Source organism: Thamnophis elegans, chromosome 5 (assembly GCF_009769535.1).
Source record: "Thamnophis elegans isolate rThaEle1 chromosome 5, rThaEle1.pri, whole genome shotgun sequence".
In the NCBI taxonomy this organism is placed as follows: Eukaryota; Metazoa; Chordata; class Lepidosauria; order Squamata; family Colubridae; genus Thamnophis; species Thamnophis elegans.
This window is the reverse complement of record NC_045545.1, coordinates 93,584,148-93,606,144: the sequence shown is the minus strand read 5'-3', so window position 1 is coordinate 93,606,144 and position 21,997 is coordinate 93,584,148. Positions and strand designations below refer to the sequence as shown.

General features: G+C 45.7%; 1 protein-coding gene across 1 annotated transcript in view; it reads left to right on the top strand.

Moving 5' to 3' along the window:
* Positions 1-21,997, top strand: part of KCNQ2 (potassium voltage-gated channel subfamily Q member 2) — a 135,462-nt gene that overhangs the window by 63,419 nt on the left and 50,046 nt on the right. The window contains 1 exon segment of the mRNA XM_032218370.1: positions 18,727-18,756. Within this exon segment, the coding sequence (XP_032074261.1) occupies positions 18,727-18,756 (30 nt within the window).

The following is a 21,997-nucleotide window of genomic DNA, read 5'->3' as shown; positions in this document are numbered from 1 at the left end:
GTAGTCCAGGCGAGAGAGGACGAGGGTGTGAGTGACTGTGCACAGGGCATCCCGATCCAGGAAGGGGCGCAACGGGCGTACCAGGCGAAATGGGGAGCAGAACATATGGAGAACGTGGTTTCCAATTCTTCGTGAAAATAATGTCCAGGGAGAATGGTGATCACAGAATAAAGCAGCCTTCTCAAGTATGTGTCTTCCAGGTATATTGGAACCAGGGGTGAAATCTTCCTGGTTCGGCCGAACCGGTATGGATGATTGTGCTTGGTTCTGTAAAAGAAAAAAAAAAAGCTTCTGAGGATTGCATGGCTCAGATTGTCGGAAACTTGTTTTCCGCTTTTTAAAGCATTTTTTCCCTGCCGGCATGCTTAAAAAAATTAAATTAAATTTAAATAAAATAAAAAAGATCCCGTCACATGACACCACCCCAAAGCCACGTCTATAGAAGTGGTGGTGGGGAAATTAGATTTCACCCATGGTTGGAGCTACAATTCCCAGAATTCCCTGGACTCTGCTGAGGAATAATTTTGGGAAGAGATCATGCGAAGAAATCAAAATTAGAGAAAGCAGCCATAGTTATAAATCAGGTTGAATGACTCAACTGCATTAAGAAAAGGTAGCAGCTGACTACAGAAATGGTTGTACTTGATTGAGTTGGTGATATTGGATATTTTGCAAATAATTTCTTTTGTGGAGTGAGAAAAGGGAAGAACCTGGCTGTTTGTATGTAGGAGCTAAGCAATTTCAGGTCTGATTATCATTGGATGGAATCAGGAGGCGGGTTTCAAATCCCGGCACTACCGATTTGCTCGTGCTTGTGCGCTCGCTTGCTTGTGCAACACTTCTGCGCATGCACAGAAGCATCTGGGTGGGTGGGCGGAGCCACCAGGTACCACCACTACTGGTTCGCCCGATCTGGGCCGATCCGGGAGCAACCTACCTGTGGTTGGGATACTAAATTAGGAAGATTGGAAAAAAAAGAATTAAAAAAAATATTAGAAATTAAAAAAAAATTAGAAAAAACTTCCAAGAAGTAACAATGAAATATAATGAACAACATCACATTTTTTTTAGAGAGCAAGTTTGATGTGGTGGTTAAGGTACTGGTTTAGAAATCAGGTGAGAGTGAGTTCTAGTCTAGGCAGGAAAGCCGACTGGCTGACTTTGGACCAATCATTAAAGGAACAGTAATTTCTACTTCCTCCTTGGACCAATTACCAGGAGATGGTAAGTTCTAATCCCGCCTTTGTCATGAAAGCCTCGGGTGAGTTTGAGCCAATCACCATGAGGTGGTAAATTCTAGTCCCGCCTTAGACATGAAAGCTGGCTGGGTATCGTTGGGCCTATCACCAGAAGCCTGTGATTTCTACTCCTGCCTTAGATAGGTGTTGGGACTCAGCAGAAGTTTGCTGTGAGTTGAGTTGGGATGCAGGAATATTGCTCCAGCTGTTGCTCGTTAGTGTCGTCTTCTGTAGATAAAAGGACTGATGGTGCCACACCCTGGTTGCAGAAGTCAACGTTCGTCGTTCATTTATGGAGAATTCAGTTCCGTTCCTGTTTGAGTTTGTGAGACACTTGGATAAGTGATTTTGCTTCCTAAAAACCTGGTGCTGTAAGAGTTTTGTTTCTGCATTCTGCTGCGTAACCCTTGTTGCCAGAGACTTTATCTACGTTTATTTTGAGCTCGCAGCCAGCATGAACCGAGACTGATAAAGGCTTTCCTTTAGCAAGCTTTGTGTGACTTTAGTTTTGGAACAGGCTAAGTGGGGACCAGAACAGATAGGCATGAAAGCTGGTTGGGTGATTTGGGGCCCGTCACACTCCCTCAGACGAATCCACCTCACAGGGTTGTTGTTGTGGGAAAAATAGGAAGAGGGAGATTTATTGGTTTACGATGGTTATGTTGGACTAAGAGTGTGAAGACTCAGTTTCATCTTTAGGTCGAAAAAACAGAGGAAAAAGTACAGAATCGGTCAGTGATGGTGAACCTGTTCGGCACTGAGTGTCAAAACTGGAACGCACATGCGCCGGAGTGCTGGAAACCCAAAGACCAACTGGCCAGCTGATCTTTGGGTTTTCAGCGTGCGCATGCATGCCAGCCAGCTGGTCTTCATGTGTGCTGGAATGGTATGTGCATCCCGCCACCTGGTTTTTGGATTTCCGGTGCTCCGGCACATGAAGACCAACTAACCGGTGCACATCTGCATGCTGGAAACTAGAAGAGCAGCTGAAGCTGCTGCACATGCCCAGCGGGAGGCTCTGCGTGCCACCTCTGGTGCGCGTACCATAGGTTCACCATCATGGGGGTAGGTGGTACCTGTCTATTATGGGAAGGGTCTGGTTACCCTGGAAGAACGCAGATCAAGCATCAGCCAGGAGAGGGTTAGACTAGAAGACCTCTGTGGTCCCTTCCAATCCTATGCTTCTCCGGAAGCCCCATGGTGAATCCCTCCATTTGTTGTTTCGAAGATAAATTTGGAGGCTGCCTTGGATCCGGAAGGTAGACAGCATAGACATCTAATCGAAACAAAACCAATGAAAAATTTACCACATTCCAACTTTAAAGAATGAAAGTGTTCTGACCCCCTCCTCCGTCCAGTAAAAAAGCCAAGACAAGCATAAATGAGAATGTCCTTTAATAACAAGACCAAACTCTCGGTGGCTGAAAGTCAAATAAACAAACAGATAAGGACCTTGGCAGCAAGTCCTACAAACCTTGGCAGCAATTCAGACTAACTCTGGCAGCAATCCAGCCTGCCAAGTTCGTTTCTCTTTAGTCCAGGCGTTGACTTCTGCAAGAAGGGCGTGGCACAAGCAGTCTCTTTTATAGTCTGGAGAGGAGCTTAATGACCATCAGCTGAGTGTAATTACCTGCTGTAATTACGTAGGTGTTCTTGATGCCGAGTAGCCCTTCGATGGCGTGCATCCCGGAACAACTCACTGTTGGTTTCTGGATCACTCTCTCTTGTGTCCTCCCCACTGATCCAAGGCTCAGGTGCCACCTGGTGAACAACCAGTCTCTTTGCGCCCTGCTCGGAGTTGGAACCCTGTCCAGGGTCCTCCACATCCTCCAGGGCCAACTCATAGGGCCCCTCGCTGTTGGAGTCTGGTGGCAGCTCCAACGGCTCCTGCCGGGCCACAACAGAAAGTGAGGACAATCAACCAGTGGAACAGCTTGCCCCTGGAAGTTGTGGGTGCTTCTTCACTGGAGGTTTTAAAGAAGAGACTGGATAGTCACTTGTCTGAAATGTTATAGAGTTTTGTGGTTGAACAGGCGGTTGGACTAGAAGAGGAGTGGGGTTGCTGCCAGCGTTACTGCCGGTTCGGGGTGCACCTGTGCGCAGTTGCCTGTTAATAGGTGTGCGCTTGTGCAGAATGTTAAAAAATGCCCAAAAAAACACACCATGCCACAGCAACTGGGGAACCAGTTCAGAGGCGTGGCCAGCCTGGGTCGCAGCCAGTTCTGCGACCTAGGCTAACATTCCGCTATCGGTTCGCCCGAACTGGTGTGAACCGGTAGCAACCCACCTCTGGATTAGAACAGCGCTTTTCAAACTGTGGTATGCGTGCAAGAGGTTGAAAAGCACTGTAAAAAAAAAGTTTGAAAAATGTGTAAAAGTTTAGCATGGGCACGAGCTAAAGCGGCGGCGGCCCCTTTGTTAAACGAGTTTTGTCCCATTTTACAACTTTCCTTGCCACATTTGTTAAGTGAATCACTGCAATTGTTAAATTAGTAACATGGTGGTTAAGGAAATCTGGTTTCCCCACTGATTTTGCTTCTCAGAAGGTCGTCAAATGGGGCAAAACTCACTTAATAACCACTCCACTTAGCAAAAGAAATTTTCGGCCCCATTGTGGTCATAAGCCGAGGACTAACTTATATACATGGATACAGTTTATTTGGAGGTTTCAGGCTAACAAACAGAAAGAGCTGTTTCCAGCTCTCAAGCTTATCTCCTTCTTCAGCTAAATCAGCTTTATTGCTCAGCTTCCAAATTGTGGCTGCTGCTGTATTTCTATAAACAGAATATCTTTCATTTTGTGTTTTGGATATTTGTTGTTTTCTGTATTTTGAGTTGGAGATTAGACTATGTAAACCGAACGCCACACACAAATAAAAGAATTCTTATAAAACCTTAAACGATAATTTATGTAAATGCAAATGCAGTTTTATACCTTGAACAATAACCTAGATTTCCCCCCCCCCCCATGAGTGCTTTACCAGATGAGACTTAAAACTCAGAATTACAATCGAAACGAGGAAGCAAAAGGCGTAGAATATTTGGCTTTTTTTAAAAAAAATAAGAAAAACAGCAATGATGAAATGAATCTGGATACTTTTGGCAATAAGAATTCCATTTTGGCAATAAGAGGGACTGAGGAAAAGGGGTTATTTAAATATACTGGTTTCCTAAACTATAACACAGTCTTTGCACGTTTTTGGGTTAGCAAGAAAGGGTTATCCCGGGGACACAAATTATGGGAAATCCCCAACAATAGGCCCATCTGCAGATATTCCAGAATCCTTCTTATTGAGAAACAAGCTGTGTAATTTGTCAGCAGATGACTCAATATGGAGTCTGAATCTCAGAAGATTTGGGATGTTTTCTTGGATGCTGAATAAAAACAAAATCGGCCGGTTTCCAGATCGGTGGTTTTTCTTAATGTAGAACCATTCCTGGTTCTACATTAGTTTCTAGCAGGGCTAGAATTCACACTCTCCTAGTGATTGGCCCAAAGTCATCCAATTGGCTTTCATGCCTAAAGCAGGACTAGAACTCACCGACTCCTGGTTTTTTGGCCTGGTTCCTTAACCACTGGCTGCCTTTGCACCAGTGGTGGGATTCAAATAATTTAACAACCGGTTCTCTACCCTAATGATTTCTTCCAACAACCAGTTCACTAAACTGCTCAGAAAGTTAACAACCGGTTCTCCCGAAGTGGTGCGAACTGGCTGAATCCCGTGGCACGACAAAACCGCGCTCGACTAAAGCGTGCCCGATTAAACCGCGTCGCTGACATCATCAGCAGGGCGACAACAGTGAGCGTGGAGAAAGAAGGGCGCTTTAAATAGCGCTTTGAAAGCAAGCCGATTCAAGTTAAGGTAAGGGTTAGGTTTAGGGTTAGGTTTAGGGTTAGGTTTAGGGTTAGGTTTAGGGTTAGGGTTAGGTTTAGGGTTAGGGTTAGGGTTAGGTTAAGGGTTAGGATTAGGTTTAGGGTTAGGTTAAGGGTTAGGATTAGGTTTAGCGTTAGGTTAAGGGTTAGGGTTAGGATTAGGTTTAGGGTTAGGTTAAGGGTTAGGATTAGGTTTAGCGTTAGGTTAAGGGTTAGGGTTAGGGTTAGGGTTAGGGTTAGGTTAAGGGTTAGGTTTAGGGTTAGGTTTAGGATTAGGTTTGGGGGGTTAGGTTTAGGTTTAGGGGTTAATTTTAGGTTTAGCGTTTACAGCGTGCTTTTTTCTCCGCGCTGTTGTCGCGCTGTGATGATGTCAGCTACGCGGTTTCGTCGAGCGCGCTTTAGTCGAACGTGGTTTTGTGGTGGAACCACTGAATCCCACCCCTGCTTTGCACCTAAAGCACCATAGGATTCTTTTCAGTAAGAGCCAAATAATCTTGTTTCCTTTTAAAAAACAAAACAAAACCAGATCAGGAATCCTGGATGAGGCCCAAATGATTATTTCCGTCCTTCTGGAGGCGTGTATATCAAGACGATGCAGTTCAATGAAGGCCAGTCAGGTGCAACAGGAAACCATGGTTCACTTAGAGTTTACCAGATAATCATGGGCTGCTGTCTTTGTCCTGGCCTTACTGTCTCTCTCTCTCTTTTTTTTTTTTTGCTTGCTTTGGCACCCTGGATATGCCAAGTGTATTTGGAAGCATTGATACGATCCTTTTGCACACAATTAGCAGGAAGCAGCCCCTCGATCTATTTTTATAGAACTTCTCGGGCACCTAAGCTACGCTGAGCTCCGTCCTTTGAATAATTGATTGGGGCGGTGAATTTTTAATCTCCTTCAGATGTCCTGAGCAACGCAGTTGTTGTGATCAAATTCACTTCCGGGAGAAAACGCTGCATTTCCACAGGGGCTCTGCTGCGGGTCGCTTGCCTTTCTGGTTGCTGTGGCATTTATTTATTTTTATTTTTATTTATTTGTTTCGTCAACATACATATGTATAAACATGATTTTGGATACATGAAATGGATACGAATAAAAAGAAACATTAGGAGAGAGGCGCTAGGCACATGGGTGGGCTTCAGGTTTCAGGTTTCAGGTTTAGTTTATTTGTATGCCGCCCTTCTCCGGGAGGGACTCAGGGCGGCGAACAACTCCGAAGGGGAAAAAGGGACACAGACACAATACACGTAATTAAAATACACAAGAGTCATACAGCCATACAAGTCGAGAGGGGAGGGGAACTCATCAACCCCAGGCCTGCCGGCACAGCCAGGTTTTGACGGCTTTCCGGAAGGCCTGGAGAGAGGTGAGGGTCCGAATCTCCACGGAGAGTTCATTCCAAAGGGCCGGAGCTGCTACAGAGAAGGCCCTCCCCCGGGTGGTAGCCAGATGGCATTGGCTGGTGGACGGAACCCGGAGGAGGCCGACCCTGTGCGATCTAACGGGTCTTTGGGAGGTAATTGGCAGCAGGCGGTCTCTCAAGTACCCAGGTCCAATACCATGAAGGGCTTTATAAGTTACGACTAGCACTTTGAAGCGTATCCGGAGACCGATCGGTAGCCAGTGCAGCTCGCGGAGGACAGGTGTAACGTGGGTGTACCGAGGTACACCCACAATCGCTCGCACGGCTGGATTCTGGACGAGTTGAAGTCTCTGAATACTCTTCAAAAGCTGCCCCATGTAGAGCAATTGCAGTAGTCCAGTCTTGAGGTCACGAGGGCGTGAGTGACTGTTGCAAGAGCCTCCCGGTTCAGGTAGGGGCGCAACTGGTGCACCAGGCGAACCTGGGCAAATGCCCCCCTGGTCACAACCGACAGGTGATGTTCTAAGGTCAGCTGTGGGTCCAGGAGGACTCCCAAGTTGCGCGCCCTGTCTGAGGGGCGTAAATTTTCACCCCCCAGCCTGAGCGATGGAATACTGGCCAAATTCTTGGGAGGGAAACACAACAGCCACTCGGTCTTGTCTGGATTGAGTACAAGCTTGTTAACTCCTTATGCATGCACCTTACAGACCTCTTAGGAATGGGGTGAGTAGCCAGTCTAAGGCAGTGATGGCAAACCTTTTTTGGCTGCCGTGCCAAAAGCAGGGGGAGCACGGGGGGGGGGTGTCATGCGCCAGCATGCCACACCCATAATGCTACGCGGGCGATCCCCCCAGCGCACGCATGCATGCGATCAGCGACACCCTCTGCTTTTGGCATGGTTTTTTTCACCCTCCCCAGGCTCCAGAGGGTTTCTAGGAGCCTGGGGAGGGCGAAAACAGCCTCCCCGTCCCCCCGGATGCACTCTGGAGGCCTCAGGAGCTTCCCTGAAGGCTCTCAAGGGCAAAAAACGGGCCTACGGGGAACCCGGAAGTTCGGGAATGGTGACTTCTGGGTTCCCCGTAGATCCATTTTTTGCCTTCCGAAGCCTTCAGGGGCCTTCAGGAGGGCTCCGGAGGACAAAAAGTGACTTCCGGTTTGTCCATAGGCCCGTTTTTTGACCTCTGGAGCCTTCAGGGAAGCCTCCTGAAGGCTCTGGAGGTCGAAAAACGGTCCTACGAAGAAACCGGAAGTCTGTTCCTGGTTTGCCCATAGGGCCGGTTTTTCGCGCTTTGGAGGCTTCAAGGAAGCCTCCGGAGGGCGAAAAACGGCCTCAAAAGAAGGCCAGTGTCTTTACATGCCTTCTCATTTCCAGACAAATGGCTCCACGTGCCACCTGTGGCACGCGTGCCATAGGTTCGCCATCACGGGTCTAAGGTTAAAGTTTTGGGGGTTTGGGGAAGAAACCACAGAGTCAGGTAGAACATTCCAGGCGCTGACCACTCTGTTGCAGAAGTCGTATTTTCTGCTGTCGAGTTTGGAGCGGTTTGCCTTAAGTTTGTATCTGTTGTATGCTCGTGTGTTGCTGTATTTGAAGCTGAGGTAATTGACAGGTAGGACATTGTAGCAGATAATTTTATGCACTACGCTTGGGTCAGACTGAAGGCGCCGTAGATCTAAGTTTTCTTAAGCCCAAAATTTCAAATCTGGTGACATAAGTTATTCTGTTGCGAGCAGAGGAGTGGAGGACTCTTCTCGTGAAATATCTCTGGATTTGCTTGATTGTATTAATGTCCAATATGCAGCGCTTGTTCCAGACTTTGGATGCGAGATGAACGGGGTATGAATTTAATAAATAAAAATGCATGAACTGGGTAGGCAAATCCTAGCCAACTGTTAGATGTGACTGGATGGACATAGTTTGCCTTCAAATGCTTGGAGAGTGTTTTCAAATTTCAGAATATGGGTAAATTTGTTCTGGGTCATGTTTAACAGATTAACAGATTTGGAAGGGACCTTGTAGATCATCTAGTACAATCTCCCCCTCCCCCACAAGCAGGAGACCCTACATCATTTTTGACAGATGGAGTCCAGTCTCTTCTTGAAAGCCTCCAGGGTTGAAGCTCCCAAAATTTCTGAGGCAACTTCTGTTCCATGGATGGATGGCTCTCACCCCGTCATAAAATTTCTCCTTATTTCTAGGTTGAATCTCTCCTTATTCAGTTTCTGTTCTGACCCCCTCCTCTGTCCAGTAACGAATGCCGAGACAAGCTTAACTGAAATATACTTTAATAGCAAGAAACCAAAACCTCGGTGGCTGAAAGCCAAGCAGAACAAACAGATAAAGACCTTGGCAGCAACTCAGACAAACCTTGGCAGCTTGCCAAGTTAGTTACAAAAGTTCTCTTTAGTCAATGCGTTGACTTCCGCAAGAGGGATGTGTGCACAACAGTTTTTTTATAGTCTGGAGAGGAGCCAAATGACCACCAGCTGAGTGCAATTACCGCCTGTACTTGAGTAACTGTTCGTGATGCCTATTAGCTCTTCGATGGCGTGCATCCAGGAACAACTCACTGCTGGCTTCTGGATCACTCTCCCTTGTCTCCTCCCCACTGATCCAAGGCTCAGGCGCCACTTGGTGGCCAACCAGTCTCTCTGCACCCTGATCGGAGTCGGAACCCTGTCCAGGGTCCTCCACATCCTCCAGAGCTGACTCATAGGGCCCCTCGCTGTCGGAGTCTGGTGGTAGCTCCAACGGCTCCTGCTGGGCCACAACAGTTTCCATCCATTATTCCTTGTCTGGCCTTCGGGTGCCTTGGAATATAGCTTGAACCCCTTCCTCACCATGGCAGCGCCTCAAATATTGGAACTGCCCCCGGTCCTTCTGTTCACTAGGCTAGCCATGCCCAGTTCCTGTAACCGTTCTTCATATGTTTTAGCCTTGTCCCCTAATCCTCTTGGTTGCTCTTCTCTGCACTCTTTCTAGAGTCTCTCAGCATCATTTTTATAGTGTGGTGACCAAAGCTGGATGCAGTACTTTCGATCTGGCCTTACTAAGGCTTTATAGAGTAGTATTAGTACCTCATTTTATCTTGATTGTATCCCTCTGTTAATGCAGTTTAAAGTTTAAAGTTTAAGTTTAAAGTTTAATAACATTTATATGCCGCCCAATCCCGTGGGACTCCGGGCAGTTTACAGTACAGAATAAATCTTAAAAAAAAAAAATAGAATAGAAGGAAAGAAAAGATAGATTTAAAAAACACACCATGCACTCCGTTCTAAATGGGGCTGGACCGTATTTGAGGTCAACAGCCCCAGGCCTGCTGGAGCAGCCAGGGTTTAATGGCTTTCCAGAAGGCCGGGAGAGTGGGAAGGGTCCGGATCTCTGCGGGTAGATCATTCCACAGGGCCGGGGCAGCTACAGAGAAGGCCCTGCCCCGAGTAGTCGCCAACCGGCATTGCCCGGTCGACGGTACCTGAAGGAGGCCCAGCCTGTGAGATCTTATGGGTCGTTGGGAGGTATGTGGCAGGAGGCGGTCCCGCAGATATTCAGGTCCCAGGATTGCATTGGCTTTTTGGGCTGCTGCTACACGCTGCTGACTCATATTTTACTGGTTGTTTGAATGGGAGGCCACCAGGTGATATATTTGGCTGGACCAGTCAATCATAGAATGAATGACTTTGCCATTAAGTCAATCCCCAACTCAGTTCAAGAATCCCATAAACCACCATTGATAAGCAGTCATCAAATTCCTACAGTTTTAGCCCACTGAACAACTGCCCTTACCAGCAGGATATTCCTCTTAATATTCATCTCTTAATTAGAAAAAGAACCCAGCAACTTGAAAGAGCCATTAATATTACAGCCGAGAACAAGATATGACAATGATAGCCTAACAGAGCTGGAAGAGACCTTAGAGGTCTTCTAGTCCAACCCCCTGCTCAAGCAGAATCATTCCGTTGTTAAGTGAGGCATTTGTGAAGTGGGTTTTGTCCCATTTCATGACTTCTCTTGCCACAGTTGTTAAGTGAGTCACTGCAGTTGATAAATTAGTCACTCGGTTGCTAAGTGAGCCCATGATTCGTGGGGATGCTGCCAAGGTCGTAACTGGAAAAAAAACCAGTCGTAAGTCACATTTTTCAGTACCGTTGTAACTTTGAACGGTCATTGAACGAAGCTGTTGTAAGTCGTAGGACAGCGGGAAGCAGAAGTTGTTTCCGGACCCCACCCCACCCCCATTGTGCCATGGCATCATTATTTCCACACCAGCCAGATTTTAGGGGCTTGGTTTTCCTCCTTGTAATTAGGTTTAATAAAGCCTAACGTAAGCATGGAGAAGATTAATTAATGTTTGTCAGCCCCTGGAGAGCTTTTTTTAATCACAGGCGGTGTTTCCACCATTACCAAGCAAGCCACTTAGGATGTACGTTAAGCAATTTTGCAGCTTCCTTTAATAAGTCGCTGTGGAACCGTTAAGGAGCCGCGCGATTAAGGTAAATAAAATCTCTCTAATATATGCAGTTATAATCTGCCTCTAAAGGGACATGGTGGCTCACTGGCTAAGATGCTGAGCTTGTCGATCAGAAAGGTCGGCGGTTCGGCGGTTCGAATCCCTAGTGCCGCGTAATGGAGTGAGCTCCCGTTACTCGTCCCAGCTTCTGCCAACCTAGCAGTTTGAAAGGACGTAAAAAATGCAAGTAGAAAAATAGGAACCACTTTTGGTGGGAATCAGTGGTGGGATGCTACTGGTACGACCCGGTATGGGTGTATCAGTGCCTACTGGGAGCACCAGGTACCATTCTGGTACGGTGCCCCCAACGGCCCGTCCTTACCTGTATTTGAGCTGATTGGGGCTCATGCGCACGGAGCGAACGGCGCCTGCGCGATGCTCCGCTGAGCAGCTGGAGCCTCGCGGGTGGTAAGTGTTCCGTGCGACTTCGGCATTTAGTCATGCTGGCCACATGACCATGGAGACGTCTTCGAACAGTCCTGGCTCTTCTGCTTTGAAACGGAGATGAGCATCGCCCCCTAGAGTCAGGAACAACTAGCACATATGTGCAAGGGGAACCTTTACCTTTAATCTGCCTCTGTGCTCTAACCAAGGAAACTGGGAACCTTTTAAAAGTTTCTAGCCATGGTATTTGCAGAGAGAAAAGCTGTCTTTGCGGAACTGCTCTCAGGCTAATGACCCTTAGTCACTAAAGAGAAAAATCCTATTTTTTTATATGAGAGAGAGAGAGAGGGAGGGAGGGAGGGAGGGAGGGAGGGAGAGAGAGAGAGAGAGAGAGAGAGAGAGAGAGAGGGGGAGAGAGGGAGAGAGAAGGAGTTCATCCTGCACTAGGTGACTGCAGAGGCTGATTTTTGGAGAAGTGAGTTCCTGATTTAAAGAAAAAATACATTGGGTAGTTTCAGAATTAGAATTCTAGGGACGGAGCTGCTGAACCCAACTCCGTTTAGTGCAGTAATATCAGTGGTGCAGGTGGTCCTCAACGTACAACATTTCATTTAATGACCGTTCAAAGTTACAATGGCTCTGAGGAAAGTGACTGATGACCGTTTTTCATACTTACGACCATTGCAGCATCCCCATGTTCAAGTGATGAAAATTCAGACGCTTGGCAACTGACTCATATTTGTGACCGTTGCTATTTCCCGGGGTCAAGGGATCCCCTTTTGCAACCTTCTGACCAGCAAAGTCAATGGGAAAATCCAGATTCACTTAACATCCGTATTACTAACTTAACAACCGCAGGGATTCACTTAACAACCGGGGCAAAATTCAACAAATGTTTTGCTTAGCAACAAAAATTTTGGGCTCAATTAAGGTCATAAGTCAAGGATTGCCTGTACCATTAAAGCACCAGGCTAGAAGCCAGGAGACATTTGTCTTCATGTCATCCTGACAGCTTTCACACCTAAGGCAGAACTAGAACTCACCTATTTCCACCTTAGGCGCAAAAGCTGTCTGGGGGACAAGAAGACAGCCGTTTCTAGTTCTGCCTTAGATGTGAAAGCTGGCTGGGAGACTTTGGGCAATCACCAGGAGACGGTGAGTTCTAATCCTGCCTTAGGCATGAAAACTGGATGGTTTTGGACCAATCACCAGGAAACTGTGAATTCTAGTCCCACCTTAGGCATGAAAGCAAGCTGGGTGACTTTGGATCAATCAGCAGGAGACAGTGAGTTCTAGCCCCACCTTAGGCATAAAAGCTGGTTGGGTGGCTTTGCACCAATCACTAGGAGACGGTGAGTTCTAGTCCCACCTTAGGCACGAAAGCAAGCTCGGTGACTTTGGCCAAATCACCAGGAGACTGTGAATTCTAGTCCCACCTTAGGCACGAAAGCAAGCTCGGTGACTTTGGCCAAATCACCAGGAGACTGTGAGTTCTAGTCCCACCTTAGGCACGAAAGCAAGCTGGGTGACTTTGGGCAAATCACCAGGTGATATTGAGTTCTAGTCCCGCTTTAGGCATGAAAGGTGACTGGGTGGCTTTGCGCCAATCACCAGGAGACGATGAGTTCTAGTCCCACCTTAGGCATGAAAGCAACCTGCGTGACTTTGGGCCAGTCCCTCTCTCTCTCTCTCACAGTCCAACGCACCTCAAAGGATTGTTGTTGTGGGGAAAACAGAAGGAGCCAGGAGTGTTATGTATGTTCGCCACCTTCAATTATTGATCATGTAATCAAGGTGAGAATAAAAAATACTAACTAATTAAAGCATCTCTCAAGCAATAGGCTTTCCGTGTGTCTTGGCCTGTATAGCTGCATATCTCCTGACTCTTCTTGCTCTGGCTCCTTGGTTCAGCTCGGCTGGGCAAAAGTCTCACAGATGCAGCTGCGAAGTGACGTGGAATAATCGATTCATCCCCTTCCAACTGGAAAAGTGCAAATGGCTCTTGTATCTGCAGTGCCTTTAATTCACTCTTCTGTAGTTCTTGGGAATTTGTGGGTTGGGGTTGAGCCGTTTCGTAAGAGAGCGTTAACGGAATAGAATAAACAGAACAGCGGAGTTGGAAGGGACCTTGGAGGTCTTCTAACCCAACCCCATCCCTGGGCAGGAGAACCTATACCATTCTAGACAAATGGTTGTTCAATCTCTTCTTAAAAACTTCCAGTGTTGGAGCACCCACAACTTCTGGAGGCAAAGTCATTGCACTTGTTAATTGTTCTAACCGTGAGAATACATTTTCTTAGTTCTAGCTTGCTTCTCTCCTTAATTAGTTTCCACCCATTGCTTCTTGCCCTGCCCTCAGGTGCTTTGGAGATTAGCTTGACTCCCTCTTCTTTGTGGCAGCCCCTGAGATATTGGAACATTGCTATCATGTCTTCTCTAGTCCTTCTTTTCATTAAACTAGACCTACCCAGTTCCTGCAAATGATATCTCCTGTAAATGATAGTTAGAATAGAATAGAATGGAATAGAATGGAATAACAAGAGTTGGAAGGGGCCTTGGAGGTCTTCTAGTCTAACCTCTTGCTCCTAACCTCCTAAGGAAGTGTCTCCTTAGTTCCAAGTTGCTTCTCTCCTTGATTAGTTTCCATCCGTTGCTTCTTGTCTTGCCTTCTTATGATTAAGATCAGGAATAATATAAATTGTTTAAAGTTAGCCTAGCAAGGAGGAGCTAAGTTCAATGTAAAGCTGTTATCAATTTTTTATTCTTTTTTCCAATATATTTTAGACGGTGTTTGTTAAAGATTTATACCGTGTATGGGTTCTGGGAAGTCGGGGGAGGGAAGGTTGGGGGGGAGGTGGGAGGGAGGGATGAATATTAGGCTTGATGAGGGGTGTTAGATTTTAATGTAATATGATTGCACATGTATACTGTCTTCTCTTACTTTTTTAAAAAACTAAGATATGTTAAGTATATTGATATGGAAGCATAAATACCATCAACATAGAATGGAGTTTGCTCAGAAGCTGAAATACACCAAGTGAATGAGAGGAAGAGTGGGAAAGGAGAGAAGAAAGGAAGAGAGGGATAGGAGAGAGGGTAAGGGGGGAAGATGAGGAGGATAAGGAGGAGTGGAATGAAGAGAGAGGAGAAGGAGAAAGGAAGGGGAAGTAGAGTAGAAAAGGATGATGGAGGGAAGAAAGGAGGTAGGAGAGAGGTAGAAGAAAGAGGTGTATGGAGAGCAGAAGAGCTAATAATGGGTTTTTATCTTTCTGGGCGTTGATGGCAAGAGGAACTGATGTAATTACTACTTAATACAATAGGATATTGGCTATGTAATAGTACACATGTGATTATATGTTATGAAAATGGAAAATAAAAAAGTATATTCTAAAAAAAAACCATACGTAAGTAATCTTTTGCTTAGGACAGTGTTTCTCAACCTTGGCAACTTGAAGATGTCTGGACTTCAACTTCCAGAATTCCCCAGCCAGCAAATGCCAAGGTTGAGAAACACTGGCTTAGGAGATGCTATAACCACTATAAAGACATGGCTGGATATCTGCCTTGAATAGCTGGTTTGCTCGGCTCATATTTTGACAGTCCTGTTGTCAGAGGTTTCTAAAATTGGAGACGCGTCAGCCATCCAGCATTCCTGGATGGATTTGATGACTGATTTGAGGTGGGAGATAGCGGGACTCGGAGGCCAAAAGTGGTCAGCCTGACGTATGCGCTAGATTTATGGGAATAAAAGAGCAAGGAAAGTGAGAATGTATTTGTCATCAAGTGTATAGATTGTGGGTGGAATGAGAACACCACGTTTTCTCGGGGAGGGACAGAGGTGGTGGATTTGAAGTCAGGAGTGTAAATTCTGCACGGTTCCACCACAAAACCGCGTTCGACTAAAGCGCGCTCGACGAAACCGCGTACCTGACGTCATCACAGTGCGAAGAAAAAAGCACGCTGTGAGTGCTAAACCTAAAATTAACCCCTAAACCTAAACCTAACCCCCTGAAACCTAACCCTAAACCTAACCCTAACCCTAACTCTTAACCTAACCCTAAACCTAACCCTAACCCTTAACCTAACGCTAAACCTAACGCTAACCCTTAACCTAACCCTAACCCTAAACCTAACCCTAATCCTAACCCTTAACCTAACCCTAAACCTAACCCTTACCTTAACGTGAATTGGCTTGCTTTAAAAGCGCTTTTTAAAGCGCCCTTTTTTCTCCGCGGTCGCTGTTGTCGCGCTGCTGATGACGTCAGCGACGCGCTTTAATCAGGCGTGCTTTAGTGGACTGCGGTTTTGTCGTGCCACGATTCTGCACACCCTCTCATATAGTAACTGCCTCATCTATTTCACATGGCTTATTCCTGGAATAAAATAGCTAGATGTGTTTAGCCCTGTCTCACTGACAGATGCCGTATTTTTCGTCATTTAAGACGCACCTTTCCCCTCCCCAAAAAAGTGGTTGAAAAACTGGGTGTGTCTTAGCATTTTTGGCCTCCCGAAACCCCATCCCGTGTATTCAGTTTTTCACAAAAGTGGACGCGCAGAATATTTTGGAGGCCTGCAAAATGTTCCTGGGGGCTTGGGGGGGGGGGCAAAAATGAGTGAAAATTGGGCCCGTTTTTCACAAAAACGGGGCTATTTTTGCTCCCACCAAGGCCCCGGGAGCACTCTACAGGTCTCCCACACCCTCTACATACCCTCTTTCTTTGCAAAAAAATTGGCCCATTTTTTGCCTCTCAACCCCCCCACACGTGTTTCATTTTTGCCCTCCCCGGGCCCCAGGAACACTTTGCAGGAATCTCAAACTCTCTGCATGCCCCCTTTTCACATTAAAAAAATGGAGCATGTAGACTTGTAGAGGATTTGGGAGGCCTGCAGAGTGCTCCTGGGGGCCGGGAAGGGCAAAAACTTTTCTTTTTAAATTTACCTCTTCAAAATCGTGGTGCGTCTTATACTCCGGTGCGTCTTAGAAAAATACGGTAGATATGAAAAGAACAGGGGGAACATAACTGGGGAAAATGTTTTGTGTGGAAAAGATAAATAGGACATTGAGGGCTAGGTCATTCCCCGTTCAACAGGTGTTAAATAAAATAAAAAGCTTGAACCGTGTCCACCATATAGCTAGTCCTTGACTTACAACCATTTGTTTAATTTGTTTGAATTTACAACGGCACAGAAACAAGTGATTTACAACTGGTCCTCACACTTAAAACCACTGCAGCATCCCCAGGGTTAAAATTTGGGGGCAGTTAGCACTGGGCATCTACATACATGTAGCCCTAAACTTATGACCACAACTGTGCCCTAAGTTTATGTTGTTAAGTGAGAAATTTGGTAAGCGACTTTTGCCCCATTTTACAAATTTTCTTGCCAAAGTTGTTAAGTGAATCACTGCAGTTGTTAGTAAGCCGGTTGTTAAGTGAATCTGGCTTCCTCATGGACTTCGCTGGTCAGAAGGTCGCAAAAGGGATCACATGACTATGGGACCCTGCAACCGTCGTAAATATGAATCAGTTGCCAAGCATCCGAATTTTATTCACATGATCGTAAGTGCGAAAAACGGTCATAGGTCACTTTTTTCAGTGGTGTTGTAACTTCGAATGTTCACTAAATGAATCGTTGCAAGTCGAGGACTACCTGTATTTCTGACCGCACAGCATCCCAGGGTCACGTGTTCTCCACTGGTGACCTTCCCAACTGCCTTCCGACTAGCAACCAAAGGGTGAAGCCGGATTCACTTAACGGCCATTTGATTCCCTCCAGCGATTCTCTGAATAACCATGGCAAACAAATGTAATATTGGGCATGATTCATTTAGCAACCGTTTTGGTTAGTGACAGAAATCCTGGTCCTAGTCGTGGTGGGAAGTTGAGGACTACCTATAGAACAGAATAAGAGTTGGAAGGGACCTTGGAGGTCTTCTAGTCCAACCTTGTGCTCCAACAGAAAACCCTGTACCAGACAAGTGGCTGTCCAGTTCCTTCATAAAAACCTCCAGTGTTGGAACACCCACAATCTCTGGTGGCAAGGTGTTCCACGGATCAATTGTTCTCACTGTTAGGAAGTTTCTCCTTAATTCTAGGTTGATTCTGTCTTGGAATACCACATTCAGTTTTGGTCGCCACCATGTAGAAAAGATGTGGAGACTCTAGAAAGAGTGCAGAGAAGAGCAACCAAGATGATTAGGGGACTGGAGACCCAAAACATATGAAGAACGGTTGCAGGAACTGGGTATGTCTAGTTTAATGAAAAGAAGGACTAGGGGAGACATGATAGCAGTCTTCCAATATCTCAGGGGTTGCCACAAAGAAGAGGGAGTCAAACTATTCTCCAAAGCACCTGAGGGCAGAACAAGAAGCAATGGGTGGAAACTAATCAAGGAGAGAAGCAACTTAGAACTGAGGAGAAATTTCCTGACAGTGAGAACAATTAATCAGTGGAACAGAAGTTGCCTCCAGAAATTGTGAATGCTCCAACACTGGAAGTTTTAAAAGATGTTGGATAACCATTTGTGTGAAGTTTCGTAGGGTTTCCTGCCTAGGCAGGAGGTTGGACTAGAACAAGGTCGAGCCGAGGTGGTGCAGTGGTTAGAGTGCAGTACTGCAGGCCACTTCAGCTGACTGCTATCTGCAGTTCGGTGGTTCAAATCTCACTGGCTCAAGGTTGACTCAGCCTTCCATCCTTCTGAGGTGGGTGAAATGAGGACCCAGACTGTGGGGGCGATATGCTGACTCTGTAAACCGCTTAGAGAGGGCTGAAAGCCCTATGAAGCGGTATATAAGTCTAACTGCTATTGCTATTGCTATTGCTAAGGTCCCTTCCAACTCTAGTATTCTATTCTATTCTATTCTATTCTATTCTATTCTATTCTATTCTATTCTATTCTATTCTATTCTATTCTATTCTATTCTATTCTATTCTATTGTTTCTTGTCCTTCCTTTAGGTGCTTTGGAGAACAGGCTGACCCCTTATTTCTTGTGACAATCCCTCAAATATTGGAAGACTGTTATCACATCACCCCTAGTCCATCCAGTCACACATTTTAATACTCTTGAGTTGCGCTCTTAATTATGGCACTGAAGAAGTGATCATTTATGGTTCAGCTTTTGGAATACTTGTCATGACTGATCAATTGATTCAAAATATTTGTAACCTGTCTGTCAAATCTCTAGTTGACACTCACCGGCTGATTCATGCCTGGAGTTTGCCTACTCAACGGGATCTACTTGACCTCTCTGCTAATTTTCCTTCTTCTGTTTCCCGCTCCCTCCTATTTCATTTCAAAATATTCTTTATTCTTTTCCCCTCCTCCCCTTTTCTCTTCTCCTGTTTTGAAAATACTTGAAAGCTCACAGCCACAAACCTATGGTCCCTCCAGGTATGCAGTGCATGTGAATGGGTGTTTGTGTGTCATGTTGTGGCTCTCGTTGTTGTTGTTGTTTTTCCCCAGTTTCGTTTTGGAATGAAACTCACTCAACTTTTCTGTATTGCGTGCACAATGGGCTTTCCCTAAATGATAAACCTTCTCTATAAGATAAGGCGAAAATCACCTCGTGGGCAGACCGTCAAACCTAGGATTGTGCATTCTTTTACTTCCATATCAAATTGTGCCGGGCATTGTGGCCACAGAAATATCTGAAGGATATGATTAAAAAAAAGAAAATCAAGATGGAAGCTTCAATCATGCCATTGTGGAAGCCATCTTGACTTTTCTGACCTCATCCTCTGACCCACGGATTAAGAAAAGATCTTTTCAAGCTACTCTAGAAGACAGCAGGTGAGTCCCCTGGTGAAATTCAGTTGGCTTAACCCAGCAAGTATTTAAATTATCTTGAATTCATACAGCTATTTCTTCTCACTGGCTTTTCCTAAATTAGAAGAATGCTTGATTTTTGCCATTTAGCCTGGCCTGGCACCATGCAGCCCTGTGCCAGCCCTGTGCCAGCAAAAACAGAGCTCGGGAGGGCTGTGCTGGCAGAGGGCTTCCGGAGGCCGTCACAGCCGAAAATGGAGGTTGGGAGGACTGCGCGCAGCCCAGCTGAGATCTGTTTTCGCTGGCAGAGGCGCCGCAGGCTGGTCCTTCAGCATTTCCAGGGTGGCCCCATGGGCCACATCTAAGCACCCTGTGGGCTGGATGCAGCCTGCGGGCTTTGAGTTTGACACCCCTCTTCTAAACCAAATGGCGCTAAATAGCTTTTGAACACTCTCCCGGCCCCCCTACATGCTGTGTTCCTGAAATAGAAAACTCATCAAATTCTACTTACTGATCTATCGGCTTGCATGAATGCTAAATGGGACGCGGTGGCTCAGTGGCTAAGACGCTTGTCGATCAGAAAGGTCGGCAGTTCGGCGGTTCGAATCCCTAGCACCGCGTAACGGAGTGAGCTCCCGTGACTTGTCCCAGCTTCTGCCAACCTAGCAGTTTGAAAGCATGTAAAAATGCAAGTAGAAAAATAGGAACCACCTTTGGTGGGAAGGTAACAGTGTTCCGTGCGCCTTTGGCGTTTAGTCATGCCGGCCACATGACCACAGAGACGTCTTTGGACAGTGCTGGCTCTTTGGCTTTGAAATGGAGATGAGTACCACCCCCTAGAGTTAGGAACAATTAGCGCATATGTACGAGGGGAACATTTACCTTTACTATAATGAATGTTAAGATGGGCTAAAAATGGAGCTGAGTTTTGACAGCTAAATTCAGGACACTAGTGCAGTGTTTCTCAACTTCAGCAGCTTTGGGATATACAGTATATGGTGGACTTCACCTTCCTGAATTCCCAAACCAGCATGCTTATACAACAGTAAATCAGAATTTACTGCCTGGCCTCTAGAAACATTAGAATATTATCTCAACCAAGACTATTGTATTTGAAAGCAGAAAGAAAAGCCGTATGACTCATGACATGAAATAATGCAAACCAGGCTTTTAGTATAATTTGTATGAAGATGCCATAACATGGAGGATGTCATTTTGACGTCATTGTGGCATATGAGCATACTGTCCTTTTTAAAGATATTATCCCTAGGGGAAAAAAAATCAGTGCTTTTTTTAAATCTGGAAAGTTTAAGATGTGTGGAGTTCAACTCCAAGCATGTTGACTGGGAATCCTTAAAAGTTGCCATGCGTAAAAAAAATAAAAAAAATAAATCTGGGGTTAAATGTTCCAGGCCAGGAATTTGCCAGCTCACCAATTTATAGACTTGTGGACTTCAACTCCCAGAATTCCTCAGCCAATGTGGCTGCTTGAGGAATTCTGGGAGTTGAAGTCCACAGGTCTTAAATTTTCAAAGTTTGAAGACACCTGTAACCGGACAATAGAATGGAAGTTGTGTTGCTCAATTATAACTTGATTACAACACCCAACCTGACCCTGGACGAACCGGTTGTTAAATTACCCACCTCCCGCTATCAAAGTGGATTCTGGGCACTGCGCTGCAAGGGAGTGGCCAGCACGAGGGAAGAAGGAGGAGCAGGGAGAAGAAAGAGAAGAAGAGGCCTTCTCCTTCTCCCGGCCACCCCCAGAATCCACTTTGATAGCATGGTGGATGGGTAATTTAGCAACCGGTTTGCTTGAACCGGCACAAACCAGCTGAATCCCACCACTGCTTGTTAAACTTTTTCAAACTTATGATTGTTGGAGTAACTCCATGGTCATGTGATCAAAACTTGGACCCTTGGCAACTGGCATGTATTTAAGACGGTTTCAATGTCCCGGGAACATGTGATCACCTTTTGTGACTTTCTGACAAGCAAAGTTAAGGGGGAAGCCAGGTTCACTTAACAACTGTGTTACTAACAGAACAACCGCAGTGATTCACTTAACAACTGTGGCAAGAAAGGTTGTAAAATGAAGGAAAACATTTGACGGTCTTACTTAAGAAGGGAAATTTGGGGCTCAATTTTGGTCGTATGTCGAGGACAACCTGCAGAGAAAGATAGTTTTTTTTCCAGCTTTGGACAAATGGGCTTACCTCTCTCTGACCTTTGCTGACCTTTCTCACTCTCACTTTTTCTTTTACAACGGCTTCATCACAACCGATACCCAATATCTTTTTGTGGTGTGTGCATGTGTGTACTTGTGAGAGTGTATCTCGTTTGTGACACTTATGTTGTGCTTCTTTTGCAACTGGTTGCTTTGAGGCATGACCAGCAGTGTTGACTTTGCCTGATCGTTGTGTGTGCTTCCAGTAACAACTCACAGTGTGTCTTTCACTACTGGGAGTGAGCACTGTCCAATGCTTTGTTTTATATACTTTAATTAAAGTTTCCGGATCTGGACTGCCAAACTACAGGCTATCATTAGGTGGCAGTAAAGGACCACATCTGTGGTGTCTCATCTAGTGGTCATTTGAGGTTTTGCAGCCCAGACCTTGTAGTCTTAGCTTTCAAAAAGAAGTCAGATTGTCTTGATAGTAACAGAGAAAAAAAATATCTCCATGTTCGGAGCCTCAAATAAAGCCTACAGACCGGGTGAAATTTCTTAAAATTTTCACATTCAGCTGCATGTACTGTGTTTTATTCTGGTGATTGTATGATTCTTTGTGCCCAGTTCTTTTAGTCAAACGTATGGCGCATCTAACAAAATCGCGTCTTCTGGAAAGAATGGGAATAAAGTCTCAAG